The 24954-nt window shown below is 40.8% G+C and overlaps 4 protein-coding genes across 5 annotated transcripts in view; 1 reads left to right on the forward strand and 3 right to left on the reverse strand.

Moving 5' to 3' along the window:
• Positions 1–195: 195 nt before the first annotated feature.
• LOC133837063 (lateral signaling target protein 2 homolog) lies at positions 196–19846 on the reverse strand. The gene is made up of 5 exons (XM_062267717.1): positions 18774–19846; positions 4386–4526; positions 3583–4323; positions 2237–3522; positions 196–2170 (listed from the first exon to the last, which is right to left on the reverse strand). Exons 1-5 carry the CDS (start codon positions 18807–18809, stop codon positions 1174–1176), a joined length of 3201 nt encoding a protein of 1066 aa, XP_062123701.1. The 5' UTR covers positions 18810–19846; the 3' UTR covers positions 196–1173.
• A 499-nt stretch (positions 19847–20345) lies between these two features.
• LOC133837077 (bursicon) lies at positions 20346–21196 on the reverse strand. 2 transcript variants are annotated; one of them, XM_062267732.1, is made up of 3 exons: positions 20863–21196; positions 20671–20795; positions 20346–20612 (listed from the first exon to the last, which is right to left on the reverse strand). In XM_062267732.1, the coding sequence occupies exons 1-3, from the start codon at positions 21194–21196 to the stop codon at positions 20346–20348; spliced, it is 726 nt and encodes a 241-aa protein (XP_062123716.1). The 2 variants fall into 2 exon arrangements, with proteins under 2 accessions (XP_062123716.1, XP_062123715.1); XM_062267731.1 differs by having other exon boundaries at positions 20848–21196.
• Positions 20688–24954, forward strand: part of LOC133837069 (probable muscarinic acetylcholine receptor gar-1) — a 101019-nt gene continuing 96752 nt past the window's right edge. The window contains 1 exon segment of the mRNA XM_062267723.1: positions 20688–20815. The gene's annotated coding sequence lies outside the window, so the exon portion shown is untranslated.
• LOC133837073 (aminopeptidase N-like) lies at positions 21219–24896 on the reverse strand. The gene is made up of 6 exons (XM_062267727.1): positions 24231–24896; positions 23877–24173; positions 23279–23465; positions 22968–23215; positions 21799–22911; positions 21219–21580 (listed from the first exon to the last, which is right to left on the reverse strand). The coding sequence occupies exons 1-6, from the start codon at positions 24863–24865 to the stop codon at positions 21334–21336; spliced, it is 2727 nt and encodes a 908-aa protein (XP_062123711.1). The 5' UTR covers positions 24866–24896; the 3' UTR covers positions 21219–21333.

Here is a 24954-nt window from a genome sequence, read left to right on the forward strand (position 1 = left end):
TGCCCTGAAAAAAGTAAAAAGCTGCAAAGTAGGCAGCTTAATATTCCTGTATTTCAAAATTAATTAAAATCCCACTTTATAGTTTTTATTTTTAAATATATATATATATTTTTTTTTATTAGATTTTATGCTTTTTAAGTCAGAAAATATATGCATATATACACACATGTGTATGTATATGTTTTTGTATACTAAGTATTATATGTAAAACTGCGTTTTATTAGGGCTCAAATCAATTTCCTGCTAGCTTAAAGAACGTATTAACAAAAAAATGGATTCGTTTAAAGTAAGAAGACTATAGTCGATTCACGCCGACCATCTATAATTATTCACCCACCCTGCCACAGCACGTATTAACTCAAAGTTATTAGTTTAGAATATATATTTTTTATATGAATGTTCTGTGTGCACGGAGTGGGTAAATAACAATAAATCACAATAATGTTTTTTGCAAATTTTTCGCTAGAATTTATGTCTATTATATTCAGCTCAGTTTGCGCTCAGATGCTACAAAAATATATATACATATTATATACTATATACCTAAATCGTGTTAGCTAATAACAGAACGACAATTGAAAGCTTACAAAGAAAACAAATTAGCTACGATTGCGATCCGTTTTTCTAATGCAGTCCCAAAACCGAAAAAAGATCTATTTGAAATGCAGGCCATCTGTATATAAGGATATAGTATATGGTATCCGGATTGATATACATATTTGATATGAGCTGAAAGCTTTTATATTCTTATTTTTGCTTGGTTTTTGTTTTGTAGTTTGCGAATGGTATAGTTACATGGATATAATACATAGATCGAAGCTTTATTGTACATTTTGAATAGACACTCAGTTGGTCAGTTATTAATTAAACATCGTTATGTATACGCATATAGTGTGTCTAGTTTGCCTAGGAATTATTATTATATGTAATATGTAAGTTTAGATTTTAATGTGTAAAATAAAGAAAATAATTTTGACGAACGATTGCGATTCACAGTTTGCTTTTCCATCCATTTCCGCATCGAGTGGGCACTTTGCTTTTGGTCATCATCTTCACCTTCATCTTCATCGTCTTCTCCTTTATGTTGGGAGTGTACTTGGAACTCGTTGCGGATCTGGTTGTGGTTATGGTTCTGGTCACGAGCTTTGCGCCTGCCAGCGCCATTGGCCAGTCCTAAGAGGCGCTGGCTGCCTGCGGCCTGTTTGTGGCCTGGTTATGAGCCGTTGCGGCATGTGCCTGCGATTGACGCACCTCACGCACATAGCATTCGCGGCAGACACGCACCGCCTTCGTCAGTCCGTACTTGGGCAACGGTGCCGAGGCATTGGAGCAGACGCCGCAGAAGACGCCGCCGCAATTGCGACAATGGTGCCGTCGCCGAAAGGCAGTGAATGGCGTTTGACAGGACATGCAACGTGGCGCCTTGCCATCGGGAATCCATGCGGGCGGCGACAGTGTAGTCGAAGCCGCTGTGGCTGCCGATGCAGCTGTTGGCGTTGAGGGGCTGCTCTGCAAGCGGCGCCGGCTGCCGTTACGCGTGCTCACCGGCGAATTGTGCTCCGAACTGGAACTAGTCGAGGAGGCACTCGATGGTGAATTGCTGCCCACGGAATTGTTGCGTTGTCGCTGCATCTGCAGTTGCAATTGCGCCTCCTGTTGTTGCTGCTGCTGCTCTTGCTCCTGCATGCTGCTGCTGCCTGCGTCCTGATCACCCAGACTGCGACTACGCGCCACGTGATTGCGAGTGGTTGCAGCTGATGAAGGCATTGCATTGCTGTTCGAGCTGGAGCTGCTGTCGCCGCTGCCATCGTGTACAGCGGCCAGATCAATGGTATTGTTGCGTTGCATCGTTGCCCCAGCCGAGTGACGCGACGAGGGACCGCCGCTGTTGAACACATTGTCCAGCTCGGGATTGACTTCTTCGGCTGAATAAATGCTTTGGTTGGAGCCGGCGCTTTCTTGTATCACATCGTTTTCGGAGGCGCGAAACTCGAAGAGCTCCGATTCTTTTGTCTTTTCTGGTATGTCAATGTCCTCCTGGGCGGTGGACATGTTCATAAGGAACACACTGCGCAAAATCTGGCGCAGATCAGAGGCAAAGTTCGTCTGCAGCTGATCGGCCACGCCAGCAATGCACACAAATAGGCGATGCAACAGATTTTCAGTGCTCCTGCAAAAAAGTATTATTAAAAAGTATTATTAAATGTTCTTTTGGTGACTTAATCGCATTACTTACTTGAACTTGAGGCGTGCTGTGGTGTTGCGCATGGCCAGCGAAACATCGTCGGACAGCGAGGACGCTGTGCTGGTATCAGCACTGGCCTGGCTATGATCAGTGGGCTGCTCGGTATTTGTTGCATCACAATGCTCCTGGCTGCAGCGTTTGCTGCCACGGCGATTTGTGCGATGCGGATGCGCCTGATGATGGCTGTGACTGTGTGTGTGACTATGATGACTGCTGAACTGCTGATGCTCGTCGCTGTTGTGGCCTTGCTGAGCCGCCTGATGGCGATGATGGTGACCATGACTGTGACTGTGTGTGTGATGATGGTGGTGATGATGATGATGGTGGTGACTGTGATGACTGTGCCTATGGCGATTGCTGCGCTGAGTCACTTGACCATCCGTCGTTGTCGTTGGGGTCGCTGGCGATTTGATTGTCGTTTGTTGGTTGCTGCTCGGCTCATTCTCGCTGCTGCTGCTCATCAGTCGTAAACGCTGCAGATGACGTCGAGCCGCCAGCATGGCTGCACTTGTACTGGGCTCATCCTCGCGACGCTCTTGGGCCTGCTCCTGTTGCTGGGAACGCTGCTCCTCATCGTCTGCTGCCGTGCTGCCAAACTCATCGTCTTCGCTGGCCACGAAGTTGTCCGTGAGTGGCACCTGTTGTGGCTGCAGCAAATTGCCCAGATTTGTGTTTGGTATGAGATAACCCGATGCACAATCGGCGGCGGCAACAATCGCCTTCAGATGTGCATCGATATACTCATCTACATCACTGTCGCTATCATCATTCAAGTCCTGATCATCGCTATCCAAAATGCCGCATTCCTCCTCATCCTCCACATCCGCTTGCTCATCGTCGTTGTCGTCATCATCAAGGTCATCCTCATCATCATCATCGTCGTCGCTCCAATTGGCTGGCGGATTCGTGGACGTTGTCGCTGCCGATGAGGTCGATGCAATGGAGTGTGAGGGAGTTGGCGATGGTGCTGGCGAAGCTGTGGGCGTGCTGCTGCCTGATAGCGACAACATGGACGGAGAGCGAGCTGCATCCTGAGTGCCAGACTGTTGATGGACACTGCAGCTGCTGCTATTGTTATTGCTACTGTTATTGTTGCTATTGTTGTTGCGCTGATCCACCAGACGCTCCACAGCCTTGTGCGTATTTATTGTGCTGCTGCTGTTTGTTGTTGCTGTGCTGCTGCTGCTGTTCGTGTTGTTGCTGTTATTATTATTGTTGTTGTTGCTGCTGTTGTGCTCCGGACTGGGCGCCTCAATGCTACTCGATCCCAGCGGCACCTGCCACAAAAAGGAAAACAATTAGAACATCGATCAATTGAAATGAGTCTTGACACTTACTTTGGTGTTAATATCTTCGTTGGTGCAGAGCAGCTTTTCCAGCTGATACAGCTCCTGTTTGCTCAGGTTGCGCAACAGATCTCTGATCTTGATCAGAATCGTGCGAAATGGACGAAACATCTCCGACAACTCATCGCCAGGCATATCCATGTTGAGCGGACCCTTTGCATAGATGACTAAACCAGCCACAATGGCTAATCGTGGTATAGAGAACATTAGACCCGGATCGAACGCATCGACCATATCCTGATCGAGCAGCCCCGTCTTCAGAGCACGCTGCAACGTCTCCGAGAAGAGCACTCCGATCCACTGTTGCATCTCGTATTCGTGACGTGATTTCACCTGAACCATGGCGCTCACATAGCTCAGCTCGAACTCGGCGAACAGATGATCAAAGATCTTGAGGCTCTCGTATAGCTGCTCGGTGGTGGAGTCATTAAAGTCCAGGTGCAACGTCTTACTGTTGGGCACATTATTTCGCAGACATTGATCACGCAACAGAACGCGTACAGTGCCCAAACTTTTGGTCACCGCCTGAGCAAGTGGTCGCATCTCTTTACTCTCTGATTCACGATTGAGAATCGATGAACCGGCTGCAAGACACTCGGCGCCAAACCAGAGCTGTCCGGCAAGATTTTCCTGCAACACTTCTTCGGGAAACTTGGCTCGAAAGGCTCGTGGATCACGCTCCTCGCCCAACAGCTCTTCCATAATCAAATTGGTAATAGCCAGCACTTTGTCCTGCAAGGCAAAATGTAGTTAATAAACGTAAGAGAGATTTAGGACAAGTGTCGTTTACTTACCTGATTCTGACGCAGTCTGCTGACCAGACGTGTGCAGCGATCGGGCTCGGCACGTCCATCGAAACTGTCGAGCTCACTAGCCACGGCGGTCAGCGAACGATCGGCGTGGTAGAAGCGTGCCAGTAGCGATTTATCATCAGCCTGCAATAGAATGGATAAGTTGAAAAGGTTACAACAGGATTCACAGGTCACGTAGTGGGTGCAATCTCTGTTCCAATTAACAATAATTGCGCTGCAAAACTCATTCGTTTGCCACACGTAATTGCGCAAAACGCTGCTGTTGCTGTTGGGTGAGTAAGCCAGAGTTTACAATGTCTGACAGCCAGTGATAATCTATGAATAATACTCATGTCACAGTCTACATTCAATATGACTGTTCCCGAGTGCTCTACTCTCTAATTACAACAGACAACGAAACAATAATAATAATAAGTATAATTTAGTAGCTCAGTTGTGACGCAGTTTAATGGCAATCTAATTGTTTGATTTCATTGGAAACTGGAAATATTGACATTAAATAATATAATTAACGGGTTTTTCGCTTAAGTATTTCATCACACATTTGACTTGACTCTGAATGACTTGAATTTTCCGTTGAAAAACTCAACTGCGCCATTTTCTAAGCAAGAGCAATAAATTTATTAGGGAGCATTGAACATTCCAAGTGCAATAAATATTCAAATTTATATTTGTTTTATTTTGAGCTTAATACAGCGCTGCCAACTCGTTGCAATGCGTCACTTGAACAAGATCCGAGCGTGAGAGAGTGAAAAATGAGAGCGGCAGGCAACCCGCCTCTCTTTCTCTCTCTTTTGGCATCTCATCATCATCATCTGTTTGGCTGCCCCTCTCGATTGCTCGTTGAAGTGGTTGAAAGATATCAAGTTAACGTCGGCAGCTGAACTTGTTTTTTGCTTTTTTTCTTCACTGTTTTTTTTTTGTTTTTTATTTTATTTAAGTTTATTTTGGCATTTGTGCTCTGTTTAAATATGAAATTAAAGTCAAGCGTCCGAGAGATGAAGGAGTTCTGACGGTGGAAGGAAGCAAAATATACGAAATGTGTTTATTATAAAGGTAAACACGTCAAAAGTGTTGTCGTTGACTTCTCTCAATATCTTTCTCTCTCTCCCTCACTAAAAACTGCGCAATTCGACACAGGGGACAACTCACGATAAGAAGCGGGGCCACACGGGGTTTCCACTCTTTTTGCAATTGCAAAACTTTTGCGTTCACAAAAAATGAGTTTCAAGGGAAATTTTTGTGTGCTAGCAAACAGAAACAGAAACAGAAACAGCAACTAGCGAATAGCCGGCAGCTTAATTACAGTGTTTTTAGTGCTCAGTTAGTTTTTCGTACAAAAAAGCATGAATCACAATCGAGCGTGAATCGATGATGCATATGAAATGAATATATTGAGGGTAGAATTTGGCCCGCAAGTCAAACACTCAATGCCGCGTCGTCGTCGTCGGTCGGCGTCGTGCTTGCCTGCTACAACATGTGGCAATTCCATTTGTTTACACAACAATTAAACGTGCAATGAGCGAAATAACCTCAGAGGCAAACAAGCACGCCAACTCACAGACATCGATACAAATACAAACACAGTCTTGGGTCTTGGGCTCTCCCGTCCGTTGAGGCACATTCATTCTTCAGTCCGTGTCTAAGGTAAAACATTACACATACACACACACATACACAAATGTATTGCTGTGAAGGCCGTGCGTAAATAGTTCAATGACTGACGGACACGTTCTCACACCCTCTCTGTCGCTCTCTGTCACTCTCTGCGCTCTGCTCATTTTTTTTTGGCCAAAAGCGACGACGCAGTTGATTTCTTTATGGCCATTTAATTTGAGGCCCAGACCGTAATTGCGACACTACGTAAGACGTTTGTTAATCAGCGCGACTTGAGGTAACGACGAGGCGGTGGGCGGCACAGTGGATTCCAATAATCAAGCGAGTTCTCTCTGACAAATAAATATATTCTTTCCCGATTCCGACCGGTTTAACAAGCCCAACAATTCATCAGTGAAATATGTGTATTTCATTATTTTATCAAATGTGTTTAAGTCCGAAACTTTAAAACACTTTGAACAATCGTGTGCTGAGCAAACAAGAAGGTTCATTAAATATGTTCCAAATTGATAATGAATTCACAGTTTGTTTATTCTAATACTAAATTGAAGCATACGAATCTATATTGAATGTTTGCAAAGTACACATCTACATCTGTTTAAGGTGTCATCGACCGACCTTCGAGCAACGCAATAAAACAAAAAACAAAAACACCAAAGTCGCATAATTAATGATACTTAAGTTACATTAAATTTAATGCACATTCGGGAGAGCCACAAATCTCGGTTGTAATTAAACAAAAGAGCCGAAAGTGACGCGTTAATGGCGAATTAAAAAATTCCAAGTTCGTTTCGGGCAACAAATACATATGAACATATTGTTAGTAACCAGGGAATGCACACAAGCCGGATAAGGTGATGTCAAGGATACATCAAGTACAACGCCCAACGAGTCTAATGTATACAAAATAAATACGAAAAGCATTTTCCAAGTGTATTTCAACGCTCGGCGTCTGTTGTAATTTTCTACAAAGTTTCGTCTTGTTAAGTTTTTGATCAATTTTTAATGTGGCACGCATGAAATTACGCCGTTTCATTTATTAATTGCCCCAAAAGCGTGTATACACAAGATACTGAGACTGTAAGACTGTAAAAGTAGTAATTTTGGTTGGCAAGAAATATGAAATATGATAAGTAATGGCGGCAAAAATGACTTCAGAAAGAGAAAGAGAGGGGGAGACTGAGAGTGCTGTTACGTTTATGCAATTACCCCACTGATGATTATGGTTCATTTTGTACGAAAATTCCCAACAATTTCACGAAAACGCTCAAGTTAAAAGTTTCGTATTCGGTTACATTTTGTAATGTGTTTCCCACTCTCGCTCTCTCACTCAAAAAGCAAACACGAGGCAGTATCATGATAATGTTCAAATTAAATAAGCATCAAATCGATCAAATCAAGAAAACATTTTAAGTAGAATTGCGACTGCTTGTGCATTGATTTGATATTGGAATTTATTGAAATAATATCGCGTGTGCGTGTGTGTGTGTGGGTCCCGCATTTGAGGAATAATTATATAGCACTTAGCATATGCATGTCTGAAATAATATGTGCATATCAAGTGTGTATTGAGCTATTTCAAAGGCATTAAACAATAACATGTTAGATGCGGGTAAGCAAAAACAACGAATTGATAACGTACACCAGGGCGTATACATATCAAAGCCAAAGCTGACTGACAGGTGGCGCTGTGGGTTAAAATTACACACAGAAAGCGAGCGAATAAAAAAAAAACCGAAGAGAATTTTGAATGCCAAAACGTAAGTCAATAATTTGCAGGCGCAGGCGTTTAAGGACACCAACACACACGATGTCTGACGTCAGACAAAAGGCTGAACGAAATGACCTCGTTTAGGGGCGTGGCACAGAGAGAGAGAGAGAGGAGGAGGAGAAAGAAGGTTGGCAATAGGAGCAACAGGCGAAATTGCAAACGCAAATCCTTGAGTCGCCCGGGACGAGGACGAGTCCAGCTGTTTGTCCTCGACGTTGACATCACACAAAAAGCCAGCTGCACATCGAGTACTTCGATATATAGTCGGGCAAACATATGTAGTATAGTATATGACGAAAAAAGAAAACACTCATTACACTGTCATGCAATGTCGCCAGAGTGACTGTTGGAGCTGCACAGCTAGAGAGAAATGCGGCAAACCCATTATCATCGTCGTCTCTGGTCTGTCTATCTATGAACGCACTTGACATTGAATATGCGACATGAGGTCGCAGCTTTTCTGGCACTCAATCAGTCCATTCAATTGAGAAAAAAATGTTAGCAATTGAAAGCCTTGATTACACACAACAACCGCAATATGAATGTGAATATAATTGCAATGGCGATTCCGATTGCGATTGCGAATACGATTCAGAATGAGGTGGCGTCGTCGTCGTCGTCGACGCAATGTTAACCCCACAGCTTGACCTTCTTTTCTCCAGCATATATGTACAGACATCACGGATATATATATATTTAGTAACATGTGTATATTGGAACGATTGTATAACATTGTTAACCACAGCAACGACGTCGCATTCTTCTTCTTGTGCTCCTCTGACGGCACCTGGCGAAACTTTTCGGTTAATTGGCAATTTGCACGGTTTTACAGTATATTATTATTATTTTGTATATACTGTAGTCTGTGTGGGGTCGTTGGGGGTTTCGACATTTTAATGCTCCTATTGAGATATCAATTGAGTTTAATTGCTGGACAATTTGTCGCTAGAGAAGTGTCAAATTTAATAGGCTAACAAACGGTGAGAAAATAATCACAACTCATCAGCTGCTCTCTAGTCAGCTTGCTGCTTGCCCTAAAGTTCAAGATAATTGCGACCACTTATCAGTTATATGTATACATAAAAATAGAATTCACATGCACATGCACAATGTGTATATCTCTTTATATATACATATATGTTGTCGTCAATCGAGCAAAAGCAAACAGTTTCAGGTTTAGTCAACAGAGCTCACGTGAAATCACCACACGACACTTTGGCTTACAGAAAATCTACTACAACAATTATCTGGTTTTACCCCTTTCATTCCGTTACTTTTATTTTGCCATAAAAGTTGTAAAAGAAAACCACACAGGAAACAAACCAAATGCGTCGCAATCGCGACTAAACAAAGGTGACTCAGAAAGCAGTGCAATCATTAATTGACTTTGAAAGATTAAAATAAACTCTGATAAAAGTAATTCACGTAAAACTTACGGCATTATTTGCAATGAATTCAATGCTCTACTTTAAGAACAAATTGTTCACATTTCTACAGAAATTCAACATTATATACATACATACAAATATATGTTTTATCGTTGCGCTTGCTTATTGCATTTATCGAAAGCTCTGCAGGAATTAAATTGGCTTTAAATGTCACGCAAAGTAAACAGGCAAAAATTCAATTTACACACAAAACTCGTATAATCAAATAATTATTTTCACTTTCGATAAGCTGGCAATATATGCACGCAATTGAATTGTCCGAAACAAAAATAAAAATAAAATACATTGTGAAATTGTCGCCATTGGCAATGGTGTCGATAATTGGGGAACTGCCTCAAACAAGGGGAATGAATGCATGCAGTTTAATGAGCCAAGCAAAAGTGAGTCATGGTCAAATAATTTATATTTATATTCATGTATAAACAAAACATCTTTCTATATATTCGATTGAAAGTAAACCATAAGAAAGAGAGATTAACAATACGATGCGATGCGATCCGATGATCCCCCTTCTCCCCACGTTGCTGTTGCCTAGCAAGAATCTCTCGAGAAACAGTTCAATTCTTGATTGCAATAACAAAGGCAATGTGGAGTAAATGTAGCTGAGAAACACAAACATTTAGCTCGAGAAATCCGCGCGGATGATTCAAAGCTCACAACAACGAGACTTTGTGCACATCATCAAAGTATTAAAAAAAAAAAAAAAATCTGCGTTTATTTTTTAATTTTTACTTCCGGGTAATTCAGCACGCTTTGTGTATGTATAGCGAGTGCATTCAACTCCCTAAATTGCAAAAAAAAAAGAAAGAAAATTAAAATGTAAATAATTATACAAAAATTTCCTTATTATCCGAAAATCATAAATTACTTGTTCCGGTCATGCGTAAAAAGGGAAGTCAATTCTTACGGATGTGCAACGTATATTTTTCACACTTTTTTTTAGGTTCTTTAAAAGTTGTTTGGTCGCCGCCCAAACGTTTATCAGCGGACAAAAGTGGCAAAAATTAAACGCTTTTATTATGTCATAATTTATTCAATTTGTTAACAAATAACACGTAAAATTTGCATACATTTCCAAACATTGAGGCGACATATGGAAACGGGAAAGAGAGACAGAGATTGGATTGAGAGAGCGAAAAGTAAACAAACTTATACGGAAGACAAATAAACTAGCCAATAAATTGGTTAATAATAGGCAGCATGTTGATGATGGCCCCTTAGCTCGAAGAGCACAGACCGGCGATAACAGCTGAGTTGACCCGATTACATATTCATGAGTCCACTCATGCGACATTCGACTGTATCGCATGGCGATTCACAACGAGGCGACGTAACCCTTTCCTCATTCTTATATCATCTGTTTATTTCTTAAAGGGGAATTACGCTTGCCAATCGAAACGGTTTGTAACAGTAATAAACAATGATTAAAGAACTATAAATGCTGCAATGATTATTCATTGGAATTCTATTTTAAATCTCTATGGATATGCACTGCAATGAAAGATTATCAATTGTCAATCATTCCAAAGATTAAATGTTAATTCAATGACTTTTCTTTGGAATTCTTTTTAAGATCATTTATAATTGATAGTCGCCTCCATAGATATCGAGATTATAAATTATCAATTGTCGATTTTTGCATACCAAGAAGCTCACGTAGTGAAATGCTGTCTACATTTGAAACTGAAGAGCAACTTTAAATTAATAGTTTTATAAATTTCTCGTGAAATAACCCACTTTTCGAAGTGACACTTTAAACCCATCGAAGTCACGAGATAATTTTGCAATCCTGTGTCAATACTAAAGAAGACCAAAGATAAACCATCATCGTCGCCTACGGATTTAGCATAAAGAAACACTTCATTATTATTATTTTTTTTTGTGGTCGATGGGCGCCACTGGTGTTGCCCATTGATGACAAAGATGATAAACCGCAATCGCTTTCACTTTTTGTTATACCCTGTGTCCATTTAATGACTGCAATATTGGGCATAGTCAACTTGTATTAAAATATCAACTTTTTACTAATGAGGTTAATCGAATTATGATGTTTTTGTAAATACTTTTTCCTAAATAAAATCTTATAGTATGTGACCCTTAAATTAATTAATCAAATATTAATTTTACTAGTTGTTATAATAAAATGATATAATTAAATGATTCATTTATAAATTAATGATCTACCTAGAATCATGTGTAGAATGTCTGATGCTTATTTTCTTTTTATTCTGAAAATTTTATTGGAATCACTGTGAGTTATAATTATCTTCTTCTTATAATGATCATGACTTGTTTGTAACAATTATCTAAGGGCAATTCGCACTCTGCAGTATCTGCTTGTCGAGCACGCTCGCTTTCCATTTTCATGTTTACCTCCCTCTCACGTACGCTGCGTGGAGGTTAAAGTGCGAGATACGCGGCTCAACCGGGTGTTTTATTTTATATATTTTTTTGTACTTTTTAATAGTTCGTTCGATATGCGTTGTCCGCACTCGGAAGTGACGCGGCGCTAATTGAATAACCATCCAGTCTCACTTGGCCAACTTGGGCGCTGAGCTGCTGCTGCTGATGCAGCGAGGGGGAGTGGAGTAGACAACAACATTGATATTGTGGGGGTGTAACCGAAAGCCAAGTTTTAAGTTTTGTTCGCAACACGCGCTGTATAGTTTCAGCTGATACGCAAGCAAAGCAAAAGCTGTACTGAGCTGACTTGTGGCTGTGTTGCTCGACGACGAGTCTCATTGATATGCCGGTCAGTGCGCGTGGTCTTATGCAATAAGCTGACGCTATGAGCCGAGCTCTTGATAAGCAGCGACAACGAGAAAGACGACGCGCTCTGTAGGGCACTCTCTCTCGCCTAGCGGGATTAGGTAATATGAGTTGGAGGAGCTCAAATGTGCAAGGCACTAAATCCACCACAAATCCAACAATTCACAATCTCGTGAAGCCGTGTGTAGATTCGAAAGCAAACGGATTGGCTGCTGGCCAGTGCATTGCACTGCTCGCAATGCAGACGAGACGACGGCGACGACGATGCGACGAGATCGATGTGAATGGGAAAATTTCACCGCTTTTACTTTTCCCAATGCATGCGGTGGCGGCGGCTTCGTTGTTTAGATGTGCACACATACATTTCTATATGTAATGCTTTTTTTTTGGGTTGTGTAAAATGTTGCTGTCAGCACGTCGAGAGTAAAAAGCGAGTAAGCGTAATAATTGACATATTGGCGCAGACAACTGGCCCCGCCACCTGCAAATGACCTGTCGTCTCTGTCTGTCTGTCTGACTGGGTGGATTTACGGTGAATGATTGGAATTGTGATTGCGACAACATTTTCCTATTGCATTCAATACCATTGTGTGTGTGTGTGTGTGTGTGCTCCTAATCAGTCACTAACTAAGTACGCTCTTCAACACTGGAAATTAGACAGCTGTCTGCGGTCTGAGTGGAACACATTTGCGATAACAACGATAAGCCGTATGTGTGTGTGTGTGTGTACTGCATTTACTTCAAAAAGTAAATAATACGCTTATAAAAGTTACACATTTTGTTTGTGTGCTTGCTTAATGCGAAGAAAACGTTTTTCATTTCGTCAATCTCAGTTGCTTCAATTCACGATAAAGTCATGCGCAGCCAACTTAACAAACACACGACATAATTTCGGGTTGCCAGATTGTTCAATTTATGTGTTGCGACCAGCGAAAACTGTAAATTTATAGTTGCTTTTTATAATATACATAGTTAGATGCTGCTGCTTTTGATCACCTTATAAAAATTATTATTGTATTTTACCACAATTTACAGCGAAAAGTTACCACACGACTTTCGAGGCAGTCGCAACGTGCATTATCGCATAATATATAAGATTTTTATGTACAATATGGCCACAAATCACAAATCGCAGCGAAAAGCCGCAGTCAATTAGCAGTCAAGGCTACGACTTTCCAGTTTGTGTTTTCAGTTTTCACTACCCAATCGTCGTCGGTCGTTAGACGTTAATCGTCACTCGTGCAACTCGTAAATAGACCCAAAAAGGTAATTTCATGTATAGTACTCCTTATAAAACATTCACACTCTGTTAATTTAAGTATACACAACTGAACTGAAATGAAAATGAGGGGAAAAATACGTTCGTTCAAGTTTGCTAGTTTAATATTTCTCCCATTCCCATTCCAACTATCAATTCTCAGTGCTCTCTCAAGTGTATTGTTATCAGTTGTTTTTCCTGCATGGGCTTTATGCGTCACAAAGGGCGCATTAAGAGCACATTTACAGCATTACAAACAAGTGAATGGATTATTAACAAATTGAGTATTAATTTCCATACTCGTCGCTGTGGAATATTTTGCTTTGCATTCAAAATGTGCTCAAGAGACAGCGAACAACACAGACAGAAGAAGAAACAACAATTTGATTAGTGCAAAAAGAAATCTACTCAATGATAATGGCACGTGCAATCAATTTAGAGATTTACTCTGATTAATATCCAAGTGCAATCACATGATGATGTTGCCTGATGATGTCTTCCTTTGCCGTATGGATGGCGTAACACTTTGAGACAACATTCTCTGGCCTTTGATAGAACAACAAAAATGAGGCCAATATTACGACTACAGAGCAAAAGTTGTTCACAGAGAGAGAGACGCGACGTCGTCGGCACATGTCAATATGGCCCAAATTTTATGAGCCAACACAGAAAACAGGTTGTTGTTGTCGCTGTTAATGCTGCTGCTGCTGCCGTCGTTGATGGCTGCCCAACTTGGCTGCCGTTTGTAGGCACGCGCAACAAGCCGCGTCCGCCATTCACTTGACGACACCAATTACATAGACACACACACACTACCACAACCAATGCTAAGCATACACACACTCTCACACACTAATACAACACGTTGCAGTGGCGCTGCTACTACGTTTAACGGGGCGTATGCGCCTCGAACTCATTCATAAAGACTATTTGTAGTCGCTTATTATACGGCGTACACTCGAAGAATTGCAAGTGCAATTGCAACTAAAAAGTATTACAGGGTTGCAATATTTAATTTACCCCATCAAAACTAATTTGTTAAGCATTCAAAAATAATACTCAACTATTTTTACTATAATTGTATATAATCAGAGTGTTTTTTTCTGTTTTTGGGCAGTGTATGTAACTGAAGTAGCCATGGCATTACAATTACCAATATTAAGTAGACAATTAGCAACTGTACTTTGCCACTGGCTGCTGGTATTTTATTTCATTTTGTACTTATCTTATTTACTTCCTCAACGGCACAAATACAAAATGCTCATTGCGGTTGTAATATGTATAAAGAGAGTACTACATAATTTTCTCGCTTTGTGCTTCATTTTTTTCTGTTTTTGGGGTTAAGAAAGCGTTACGAAATGATTTTTCAAAAAAAAAAGAAGGCAGTCGCTCAGCTGTGGGCACTTTTAGAGTGTCATGCAGACCAAAAGTTGGACCCACAATGGCCCCAACAAAACCGGCAGTCGACAGTCAGTGGCACTTTGTGCTCTAAGGTTGCAAAACCTTTCTTATAGACAGTCTGGCTTTTTTTTTTCTGCGTTACAGCTTTCTTTGGGCCACATTGATGTCAAAAAATATGACTGTTAAATGTTTTTGTAGTTTGTTTTTTTTTTTGTAATTGTTGAAAATGCGCTTTTTTGCCATTTAGCCTACTCATGATGTTTCACAAAACACAACGAAATAAACCATAATCGAGACGGCAGCCAAGAGTTTAGTGTGTTAATGGACAATTTGTGCTGATGGGGCGAACTTAAGTGCTTTACCCTTGCAACACACTCCGCCGCGTATAATGAATATGGGGAAATGCAATTGCAGATATTAATTATAGAAATATGCTATTTACTATGAATAAAATTGAACTGCGCTTCTCTAGTGATAATTTGATACTGAAAACTGAAATGCAAATTGAAATTTGATTCAATCCCAGCTAACGTCAACAAATAGCGCTGCTATAAAACTGAAAACCGCAACAACTAGAGCCAAAGATTTCACTTTTAATGACTCGCTTTTGTTTCTGCTGACTTGCAATGTAAAGTACGAGACCGATTCAATGCCAACTTCAAATGAGTTGATGACGCACATTTGTTAAAGAAGCTCAACAGTACTGAGACCATTCCAAAAATAAATAGCTATACATACATACATATGCACGTAAAAGTGCCTTTGTGTGCTTGAGCAAAATTGCTAATTGAGCTTTATTAAACATTCGCAATTTTATTATTTTATGAAGTGCGCAAACAGGTAGCAGAAAATATAATACTTATTTACGGAAACTGAGGGTAACACTCCCACCAAAGCTACATATAAATGAGCAATTAAAACACACGTGTGTTTATTGAACACATAATCATTTGCATACGTATTTGTAAGTACTTTTCTGTGTATGTGTGTGAATTCATTAAATACTAGCAGTATTTATTGTTCGGATAAACTAATTTAAATGCATTTGTTTATCGATAAACAAGCTACACTTTGAATCTGCATTAAATATTCCACACAAGACTTGCATTTTGTATTTCTTTCGATCGTCTGCATTTGATAATCAATTACAACACCAAAGCCTCTTTTTTTTTTGTTTAACGTTTTTTTTTTTTTTTTTGGGTTACATGCCATTTTGTTGCCATTGTTTTAAGTTTTGCTTTTTTACTGGTTTCATTTGCCGTTCCGTTTTTATGCAAATTGGCCAAGTTTCGCTTGCATGTTCATGAATGAATTTAACAAAGCTTTTCGGGTTGTCTTCACCATTTAAATGGACCGCGAAAATGTCACTTGTATTCGCATAAAATCCTTTATTCTATGACGAAACTTGTACAATCTGGCAACGCTAACAATAAGAATTCAATTGCATCGCCACACTTGCCTTAATTTATGGTACATTGCAATAAAAGCAAAACAAAAGAAAGTTGCCACACAACAACAACAACTACAACAACATCAGCAGCAACCGCAACAATGACGACAACAAACAAAGATCCAGGAAGCAAGCGACGGAATATAAAACACACATGTGTGTGCAGTCAATGAAAATGGCTGGTTAACAAGGAGAAGAAGAAGAAGCAGAAGATGAATATGAAGAAAGGGAAAGAAGAAGAGTCAGACATTGTGTACAATAAGTGAGCTCAGCTTTGATGCATTTTCTATTTCATTCGAGCGGCGCTTTTCATTCACTTGCTGCCTCCTCTTCATTTTCTGTTCGCTGTTCGCGTGCTTGAGCCCAAGAAATTGAGGAAAGCGTACCGTTATTTATGTACATATGTTGGATAAACCGGGCCAAGGGGAGGGAAAGGAGGAAAGCAAAGAAGTGTGTTAATGAACAACAACACACAATGGCAAAGTCTAAAAAGCAAAAGAAATTGCACAAAGCCAACCGGAAAGTGAAGCAATGAATAGTTGCTTGATTTTATTTTATTTCGCTGTGCAAAAAAAAGCGAATTTAAAGATACCCACAGACATTGTTAATTTAAATGAATTTATTGCGGTGCAATGCAGCATATTTTCAATTAAAATCAAATTGCACTATAAAAAAATAAAGACTACGATCAAAATTGGGTAAGCTGAAGCAATATAATAAATGGGAAGTGGGAAGTTGTAGTATGAAAATCGATAGAGATATGCTTCGATGCCCCATGGTTGGGAATTAATGTGTTGTAAAGCCTCAATTAAATCGTGTTGGGTAATGCCACAAACTAAGACGATCGAATGGGTTAGCAAAGTTTTTGTTATTTTGTAACACTTAACACTGTACCTGACACTGCGCACTTTACACGATTTCCAATAAATTTCAAACAATGTATCGCAATCTTATCTAATGCTTCTACAAGTGTGTATGGGTATTCATGAATACTCATGAGTTTAGCAGATGTTTTGAGTACCTCTCATTGAAATCTTAAGCAGTTTGAATGTTTGCTTTATTTCAATTTCATACTGAAGAAACTCGAGTCTTGGGGTTCGACACTGACCTCCAGTTGACGAGGTCATATACAAGCACCTCTAATGGATATTTGCGTATAAATATAAATTGTTTCTAATTTCATTTCGCTGTACTCTCTCACACAGTTTGTTCACTCTGTGAAATGAGCAACGGGCAATCAAAACGTCAAACAGATTGACGGATTGACATGAGATCGCATCGACATCCACAAAAACCAAAAAAAAAACGTGCCGAGTGAGACAGCGAGCGAAATGCGCGCTGTGCAACACTTAAATTGACTTTGTGGGGGGAAGAACAAAAAAGTATTTTTGGAACTGCCCCAAAATGAGCAAGAATTTCATAGCACATACATACATATATACAGCAATATCTATATATATTTATCATTTAGCGGGACACTTTCCAGTTCCAGGCAACTTTTAACGTCATTTGGACTTGTTTCTTATTTCTGCGTCTGCCAAATATAGAAATTCGTTGAAATGTGCTCTATTGGTATATTTTATTTTGAGAGTGAATGATGTTGCTGGCTAAAAATACCAAACGTTTAATTTCGATAGACTTACATCTGTGTGAGTTTGTGTGAATGCAATCGATATACAATTTATCTAGATTAGTGGGGAAAGTACTGTCAATTTGCAAGGGAAATTAATGGGAAATTTCAAGTAATTTAGATTTTATTGCAAATGCAAAAAAAAAAAAATCCCAGTTATCATTTTCAAAGTCGTAGTAGCCAATTACAAAAACATACAAACACACACATACGCCTACATAAGCTTATTAAAATCAAGAACAGATTCAAAATTACAATACAGTAATTTACAACACGAACACACGCTGTGGCGCTGCCGCCTGCAGCTGTTGTTTTTGTTGTGGTTGCCTGTTTTTTTATTTCATCAAGTGTTGTCTTTCGCATATGTTTCCAATTTGAATTGAGCCGAGAAACGACAACGACGTTGAACGTATGCAATTTCCACAAAATGTTAATGCAACTTCATTGTGCTGTTGTTTGCCAAGTTCTGCCAACGTCAGCGAATTAATCATGCAAGCCTCGGTCCCACAACAACAATAATAATAATAACTACTACGACTTCAGCGAGTGAGGAAAATAAAAATGCGGTTAAAACGCAGCTGGCCATGTACGACTGACAGAGATGGCAATAATGATATCTATCAAAGTAGGAGCGAGAGGGAGAGAGGCGGGGGCAGCAGCAGCAGCAGCATTAAAATGAGCACTTATAGCCAGGGCCAAAACAACAGCAGCAGCAGCGATGACGTCACAACTGAACTAGTCGCTGCTTTTGTTGTTGTTGTCGTTTCTCTCTCTCTCAGACTCTCAGCCTGACACCATTTGCGCTGTTGCTCTTAATTAATTACAGGTCTCTTCTTCTTTGTGTTTTGTTTCCTTTTGTTTTGTATTTTTTGATGATAAGCAGAAGAAACTAATACCAATGCAATAATCAACGATAGTCCGGACTATTATCACTCAATTGCATATGTGTGTGTGCTGCACTCACACTAACAAAGCATATGATAATTGGGTTATCGATGTATGCGGTTGAATTGATTGTATACGCACCTTAGGCTTGTTGAGCCACTTGCGAAATGTTTCCATGATCTAATCGTTTTGCAGCAGCCGTTATGAAGTTAACGTCAGCTTTACAGCTGATGACACGCCAGCTTAGGCGTTCTCCTTCTCCACCTCCTTGCACCAATTCTCCAGTGATGTTGTTGCTGGTGTTGTCGATTAATCTCGTCGGCAGGCGGCTGTCAAATGACAAGTTGGCGCCGATTTGCTCCAATAGATGGCGTCGTTGTCGTTCTCGTCGTCCTTGCCCAACAACAATGCGCGCGACACAAACGCAAACGCAGACACAACAACAACAATAACATAAACGAAATGGCGCGTATGACGATAAATACCAAGCAAAACAAAAGAAATACGCAACTAACAGCAGAGCACAATAACAAAAACAAGAACAACTACGTGTTTTTGTTTATGTGTGTTTGTGCGTACGGTGTACGCGTGTGTGCCTGTGTGCACAACGTTCTGTTTTTGCTGCTTGGCCACACTAAGTTCAATACATGCACATTTGCATGTATGCGTATGTATATATTGTGTATGTGAGCGTATTTGTGTCCGACTTTGACTCTCTGCGCTACTGTTGCATTCGCTCGTGTATTTTTGTTACTGGATTTCACTTTTTGGGCATTTTTTGAATGCACTTTACCGAATTTTACACTTTTGTATAATTTCAGATTGCTTCGTCTAATGCTATTTATTCATCTTTTTTGTGTAATATTTGAAGTGCTAATTTTTTTTTGTTTAATGCCTTTTGCACTTTGCTTCGCTTTGACTTTGCTTCGTTTTATTCATTCGTATTCGTTTTGCCTTCAACACACACACGCGTGACTTTTGCGTACTCTTTCACCACTGAAATATCACTTTAACTGCATTTCTCAAGAGGGAAATTGCGTCGATTTGTTAAAATTCTTAAAATATGTTAAAACTGCATCGGAACACAAAGCGGAAAATTGGCTTTTCATGGGCGAAAAAAACCATTACACTCGCGCAACACTTCTTATCCGCCCTACCGTCGTCTACACAAGCGAAGCGTGTACGTCGCGTTCAAAGATTTTTTTTCGACTAGCAGCTGTTAACTTTTTGTTGCCTTTAACAGAATAACGAACGATTGTGAATTCGTTGGTGCTTGCAATCGATATATTATTTTTATCGATAGTTGCTCGCTAAAATTACCAAAAGTTTAGGAAAATATTTAAACTTTGCGATGAAATTATCAAGAATTACCAATAACTACTTAATGAATTCAGTTCAAGTGCTTAATATAATTTTTGTAGCAACACCATTAATTTTAATTACTAATATTTTTTCGGTTAAGTAACATGCTGTACTCGTTATATTTGAATCTCTTTTTTGCGTCCATATGCTCTTAAATGCGTTGCATATTCAATTTTGAGTTAACGGTTAAGAGCTGCCGGACTGCTGGCGTAATCTAACGTTTTCTATTCGTCTGGCAACCCCAATTAAAGCGTCATTTTGCGCCAAAGTGATTAACAAAGTGAATGGAGTGCGACAATTAAATGTATTTTAATGTGCAAATGGTGTGCAAAATATAGTGTATAATTGAATCTACTGTAGGGCAATGCGTCTGAAGTGGTTGTTGAGTGGACCCTCATCCGAGTAGCCGGCAATCTCCTGCGGTATAATGCCAGATTCCTCAATTGAGGTGCAAGGGCGACACATGCATTCTAACGGTGCTTTGGTGAGCACCTTCTTGAACTTTCGTTCGCCATGTTTTACCTTGGGACAGAACAAAGACACGGCAGCCTCGCGTTCACCCGACTCCTGACAGCACATACAGGATCGTTCCATTTGCCAGATTTTGCTGCCCGATACCTTCAACAAAATACGCGTTTATAGTAGTGACTAAATTCAGACTATTGTGTGAAATTACCTGAATATAACTTGCACAGCGACCCACACAGGCGAATGAGGGAATCGGCTTCGGCACACAACCAGGATACTGCAGCACATGGATAACGGGCGTCACCTTGCAATCGTCACCAAGATGCCCAATATCTGCAGAGATTGTATCGGGGGTAAGTCGACACATTGTTATTTATACTATTACCATATTGTAGTTTACCATTATCACTGGAGGACACCGCGTTATCCGCCTGCGCCATACACAATTTCAGCAAACTGACCAACACACAGTATAAAAGAATGAGCACAAAAATTCGATTGTTCTCATTGCGTAGCACGTGGCGCAGCATTTCGTTGCAAGTCTTCGGCGATGGCTTCAAATGGAAAACGTTGCAAACTGCCGAGCGGCTTTTATAGGAAGCCTCAGCGTGTTCCGTTGCCGGCAGCGAACGTTGCCTTAATGCGTTGTCGCATGACTTATTGCCCAATAAAGCGCGCAAGCAGCGCCAAACAAAACCTTTTTTGCCTAGTAATTGCATACACGAAAATGGCATTTGTCCCGCTGAGCTCGGCTCCTTTTATTTCCTCTCTCTCTCTCTCTCTCTCTCACACATATACTCTCTTTGTACACACACAAATCACAATAAGTTGAGCAGCGTCGACATCATCATCAGCAGCATTGTTGCTAGCGTCAATCCAACGGCAGCAGCGCCATTTCTTTTGGCCAAAAAAAGTTGACCAATCGGCCCAAACGACGCTCGGCCCATTGCACGTTCGTCTCCACAGTGGTCAGAGCTGTCTTGAGTGTTGTCACTGAATCACCAAACGATGCAGAGTTCTTCTCTATAAAGTCAGAGAATTGTTGCTGCTGTTCCCGTGTGGTAAAGTAATCGGCCATCTCACTTAGCACATCTGCTGTTCGCGACCAGCTGCCCAAACTGTAATTTTGGATATATAATATTAGCAAAGTTTTACTTGCAAATTACACTGACTGGTTCGTGTCTTCGATAAGCACTCGTTAAAATACGTGCTATGGTTTCTGTATTAACTTAGTTTACAATGTAAAGCTTCTAAAGTGGCAATTTTAGAATTCCAATATTGAGAAACTCCTCAATCAGTTAGAACAATAAATGTTTTATATTTCGATTCAACTTACGCGTTGGCCAAGCTCTCAATGTCTTCGGTGATCATAGAGTAGACATTGTTTATCAAATCGGGATTCTGCTGATACAACTGCGCGATGCCCGTAGTCTTGAGAGCAACGCTCGTCGAGTTGCCCAAGATCTCGATCTCGTAGTGCGAGCGTGCCGAGTTCCTTGTGCAGCTGGCAGCTCGCCAAAGCAACTGACGATCATTGGAGTTGGTCTCATTCTTGTACAAGGCAAGTACGCGATTGTAGCCCGAGGTGCGAGCAGCGGCACAATAGAATGTTTCACGATAGTCGGGCGATGGCTTCTCGAGGTTCTCATCAAAGCTACGCTGCACATCTTCGTTACAAGCTGCATTTTGATACTTGCACAGCCAGGACACTTGCATGTTGCGATTGTACACTTCCAGCACTGTATCTTGCCACTTCCAATTGACGCCCAGCTGAGCGTAGACTGCCAACGTAATATCACTCAGATATTTCTCGAAATTGATCAGTTGCTGTGGCGTCAATCGCTTTGTCACATCCTGCAGACCATCGTAGGCTGCAAACCACGGTATATATTCGATTTCTGTGCTCAAGTACTCAATGAACTCGAAGACCTGCTCGTAATCGATCATGCCGGCGTAGGCAAAGTTGAAGAGATCATCAATGAGAGCTGCACGATTCTCAACAGCGATTCCACTGTGTTTATCCTCGGTGAGAGCAAGTTGAATTTGATTGAGAATTGGCGTATCGTAGAGCACTCGATAGTAGTTGGATTGCTTTATGTTCAAGATAATCCAGTCGATGGGATCGTTGAAATTGAACTGCGCAATGTCGAGAATTTTATCAAAGTACATGCTTGGTGTTAAATTTTGAAAGTTCGCTTCCAGATTCGTCGTATATGTGATGGGGACAGTGTAGCGCAAAGTCGCATCGCTACCATCTCCAGGATTGGATAAAAAGCGACTCTGCTGCAACCGCACCACGCGATTTTCCATGCTAATGTTCACCATGATCGTTGGGTAGCCAACTTGTTCGGTAAAGTCGGTGAAGAACGTTTTCAGATTGGTGTATACAGGTGACCAATATTGCGTGAGATGATCGAACAAATCACTTGGCTCTGTGTTGCCCAAATGACTGCAAGACAGCTGATTAATAAGAGAAGATCATTTAGATCGTATTGAATAACTCACTTTGCTCTGAGATAGCTTATCATAGCCTTGTTGAAGTTGTCCTCGCCCATGCAATTGCGCCACATGCGAATAATGCTGGCTGCCTTGGCAAAGGAGATTCTGCCAAACATGTAATTAATGTCTGCGAGAGTTTGAATCGAATCCTCTGGGCTGGTCATGGGCATGGTAAGATTTAAGGCGTCAGTGGACATGACGTGTTGCAGCTTCTGAACAACAAACTGTTGATCCAATTGATACTCTGGGTACAGCTGTAAGAATTGCGTTAAAATTGTCTATGGAATCAATTTCAATATTATTATGTTCATGCAGACCTCGTTGCCTAGGAAGAACTCATAGAAGCGAGCGAATCCTTCCTGCATCCAGACATAACTCCACCATTTCAATGTCACACTATTTCCGAACCACATGTGCGCATTTTCATGGATGATATTGCGAATGGTAAACTCTTTTTGATTCCAGCCATCTGTATAACCTTCTTCCTCCAAGACTACTTTGTCCCTGAAGTATTTGAATATTATATTAGTTTAGGAAATTTGTTAAGGAATTAACTTAATTGTATTAAATAGTATCTCAGTCAGAAATATTTAAATATTCTATTATCTTATAGTTGTTCTACGTATATTGTGACGATAAAAAGTTGTGACGATATAAAAGGTCATCCTGGTGGGTTTTTACTCATGAATTCATCTTTACAAAGTTGTCAATGGAACAATCTAAACTTAAGCAAATCTTCAACGGCAAGCATTAGACAACCTTCATTTCATTCTAAGCTAATTTTATGGTTATTGCACCACTATCTTACAATAAGTTAATAACTTTTTATTAATTATATGGTTTCTTGGGTAATTAATGCATCTGCAGTTAATCTTTACAGTGTCGAATATAGCTTTGCTCTTATCGTTTACTTACTTGAATATAACTAGACCCCAATTCTCCATGCTGTTGTGTGGAAATTGCGGCGTCGTTGCATATTGGAACAGCTTATTGCCCAACTCCTCATAGGATTGCTCGAAAACCAGAGAGTAGAATGGCAGCACACGCTGCGTCACATTGTAACTGAACTCGGTGTAGTTGTAGAACTCTGGCCGAGTATAGATGGCCAACTCGTTGGGATCACCGCGTGCACGATATTCGGAGATAACAAAAGCCAAGAGATAAGTGGACATAATGGGCGTCACATCAAAGTGATCCACATAGCGATTATTGCTGAAATTGTAATCTTATCTTAATATGCATAGGTTATCATGATGTCTATCCGCTTACGCTTCGTTTGTAGTACTGATCAATTGTGTGTTGCTAATCGAGTTGAATACGCTGGGCCGTCGAATGTGCAGCTCAAACTTGGCCTTGAGGGCGGGTTCATCGAAGCAGGGAAACACAAGACGTGCGTTTATGGCCTGCATCTCGGTTAGCAGCACCCACTTTGTGATCCCCGTCTGCTCCTCCGCATAGCTGACGGAGAACAGACCCACTGTGGTATCTGCTCTCACTGTACCCGTGTACTTGAAGTACAGTGTGTAGTTCTGATTGACGGTCAACGACTGACTCAGCGGCACTGTCAGCTGTTGAGTCTCCTGCTCAAATGTGAGTTGAGTATTGGCAATTTGCTCCACTACGTTGCCGGCAGCATTGTAGAGCACACAGCTCTCAATCTCAATGGAGTCCTTGTGCAGTCGAATGCTGTTCACATTCGATTGTGTTGTGAGTAGTGTGATGTTGACTTCGCCATCGAATGTTGTGCCGGGATTATCGGCCTCACCCTGTATGCCGATGGTTAGATTATAATACGATGGCAGCACATTCGGATTCAGTCGATAATCGAGGCTCGCACAATTGGCAATTAATGTGGCCAAGAGCAAGTTGGCCAACAGCCAAACTCCGAATCGACAACTGCTCATGTCGAAAGTTGTTTCCGCACTGAAGCCTTGTTTAATTCAATTGTTTGATGTAAACTTCTTACTAAGCAGGTGATTTTTTTGGTAGATTA

The sequence above is a fragment of the Drosophila sulfurigaster genome, chromosome 2R (assembly GCF_023558435.1).
Source record: "Drosophila sulfurigaster albostrigata strain 15112-1811.04 chromosome 2R, ASM2355843v2, whole genome shotgun sequence".
Lineage (NCBI taxonomy): Eukaryota > Metazoa > Arthropoda > Insecta > Diptera > Drosophilidae > Drosophila > Drosophila sulfurigaster.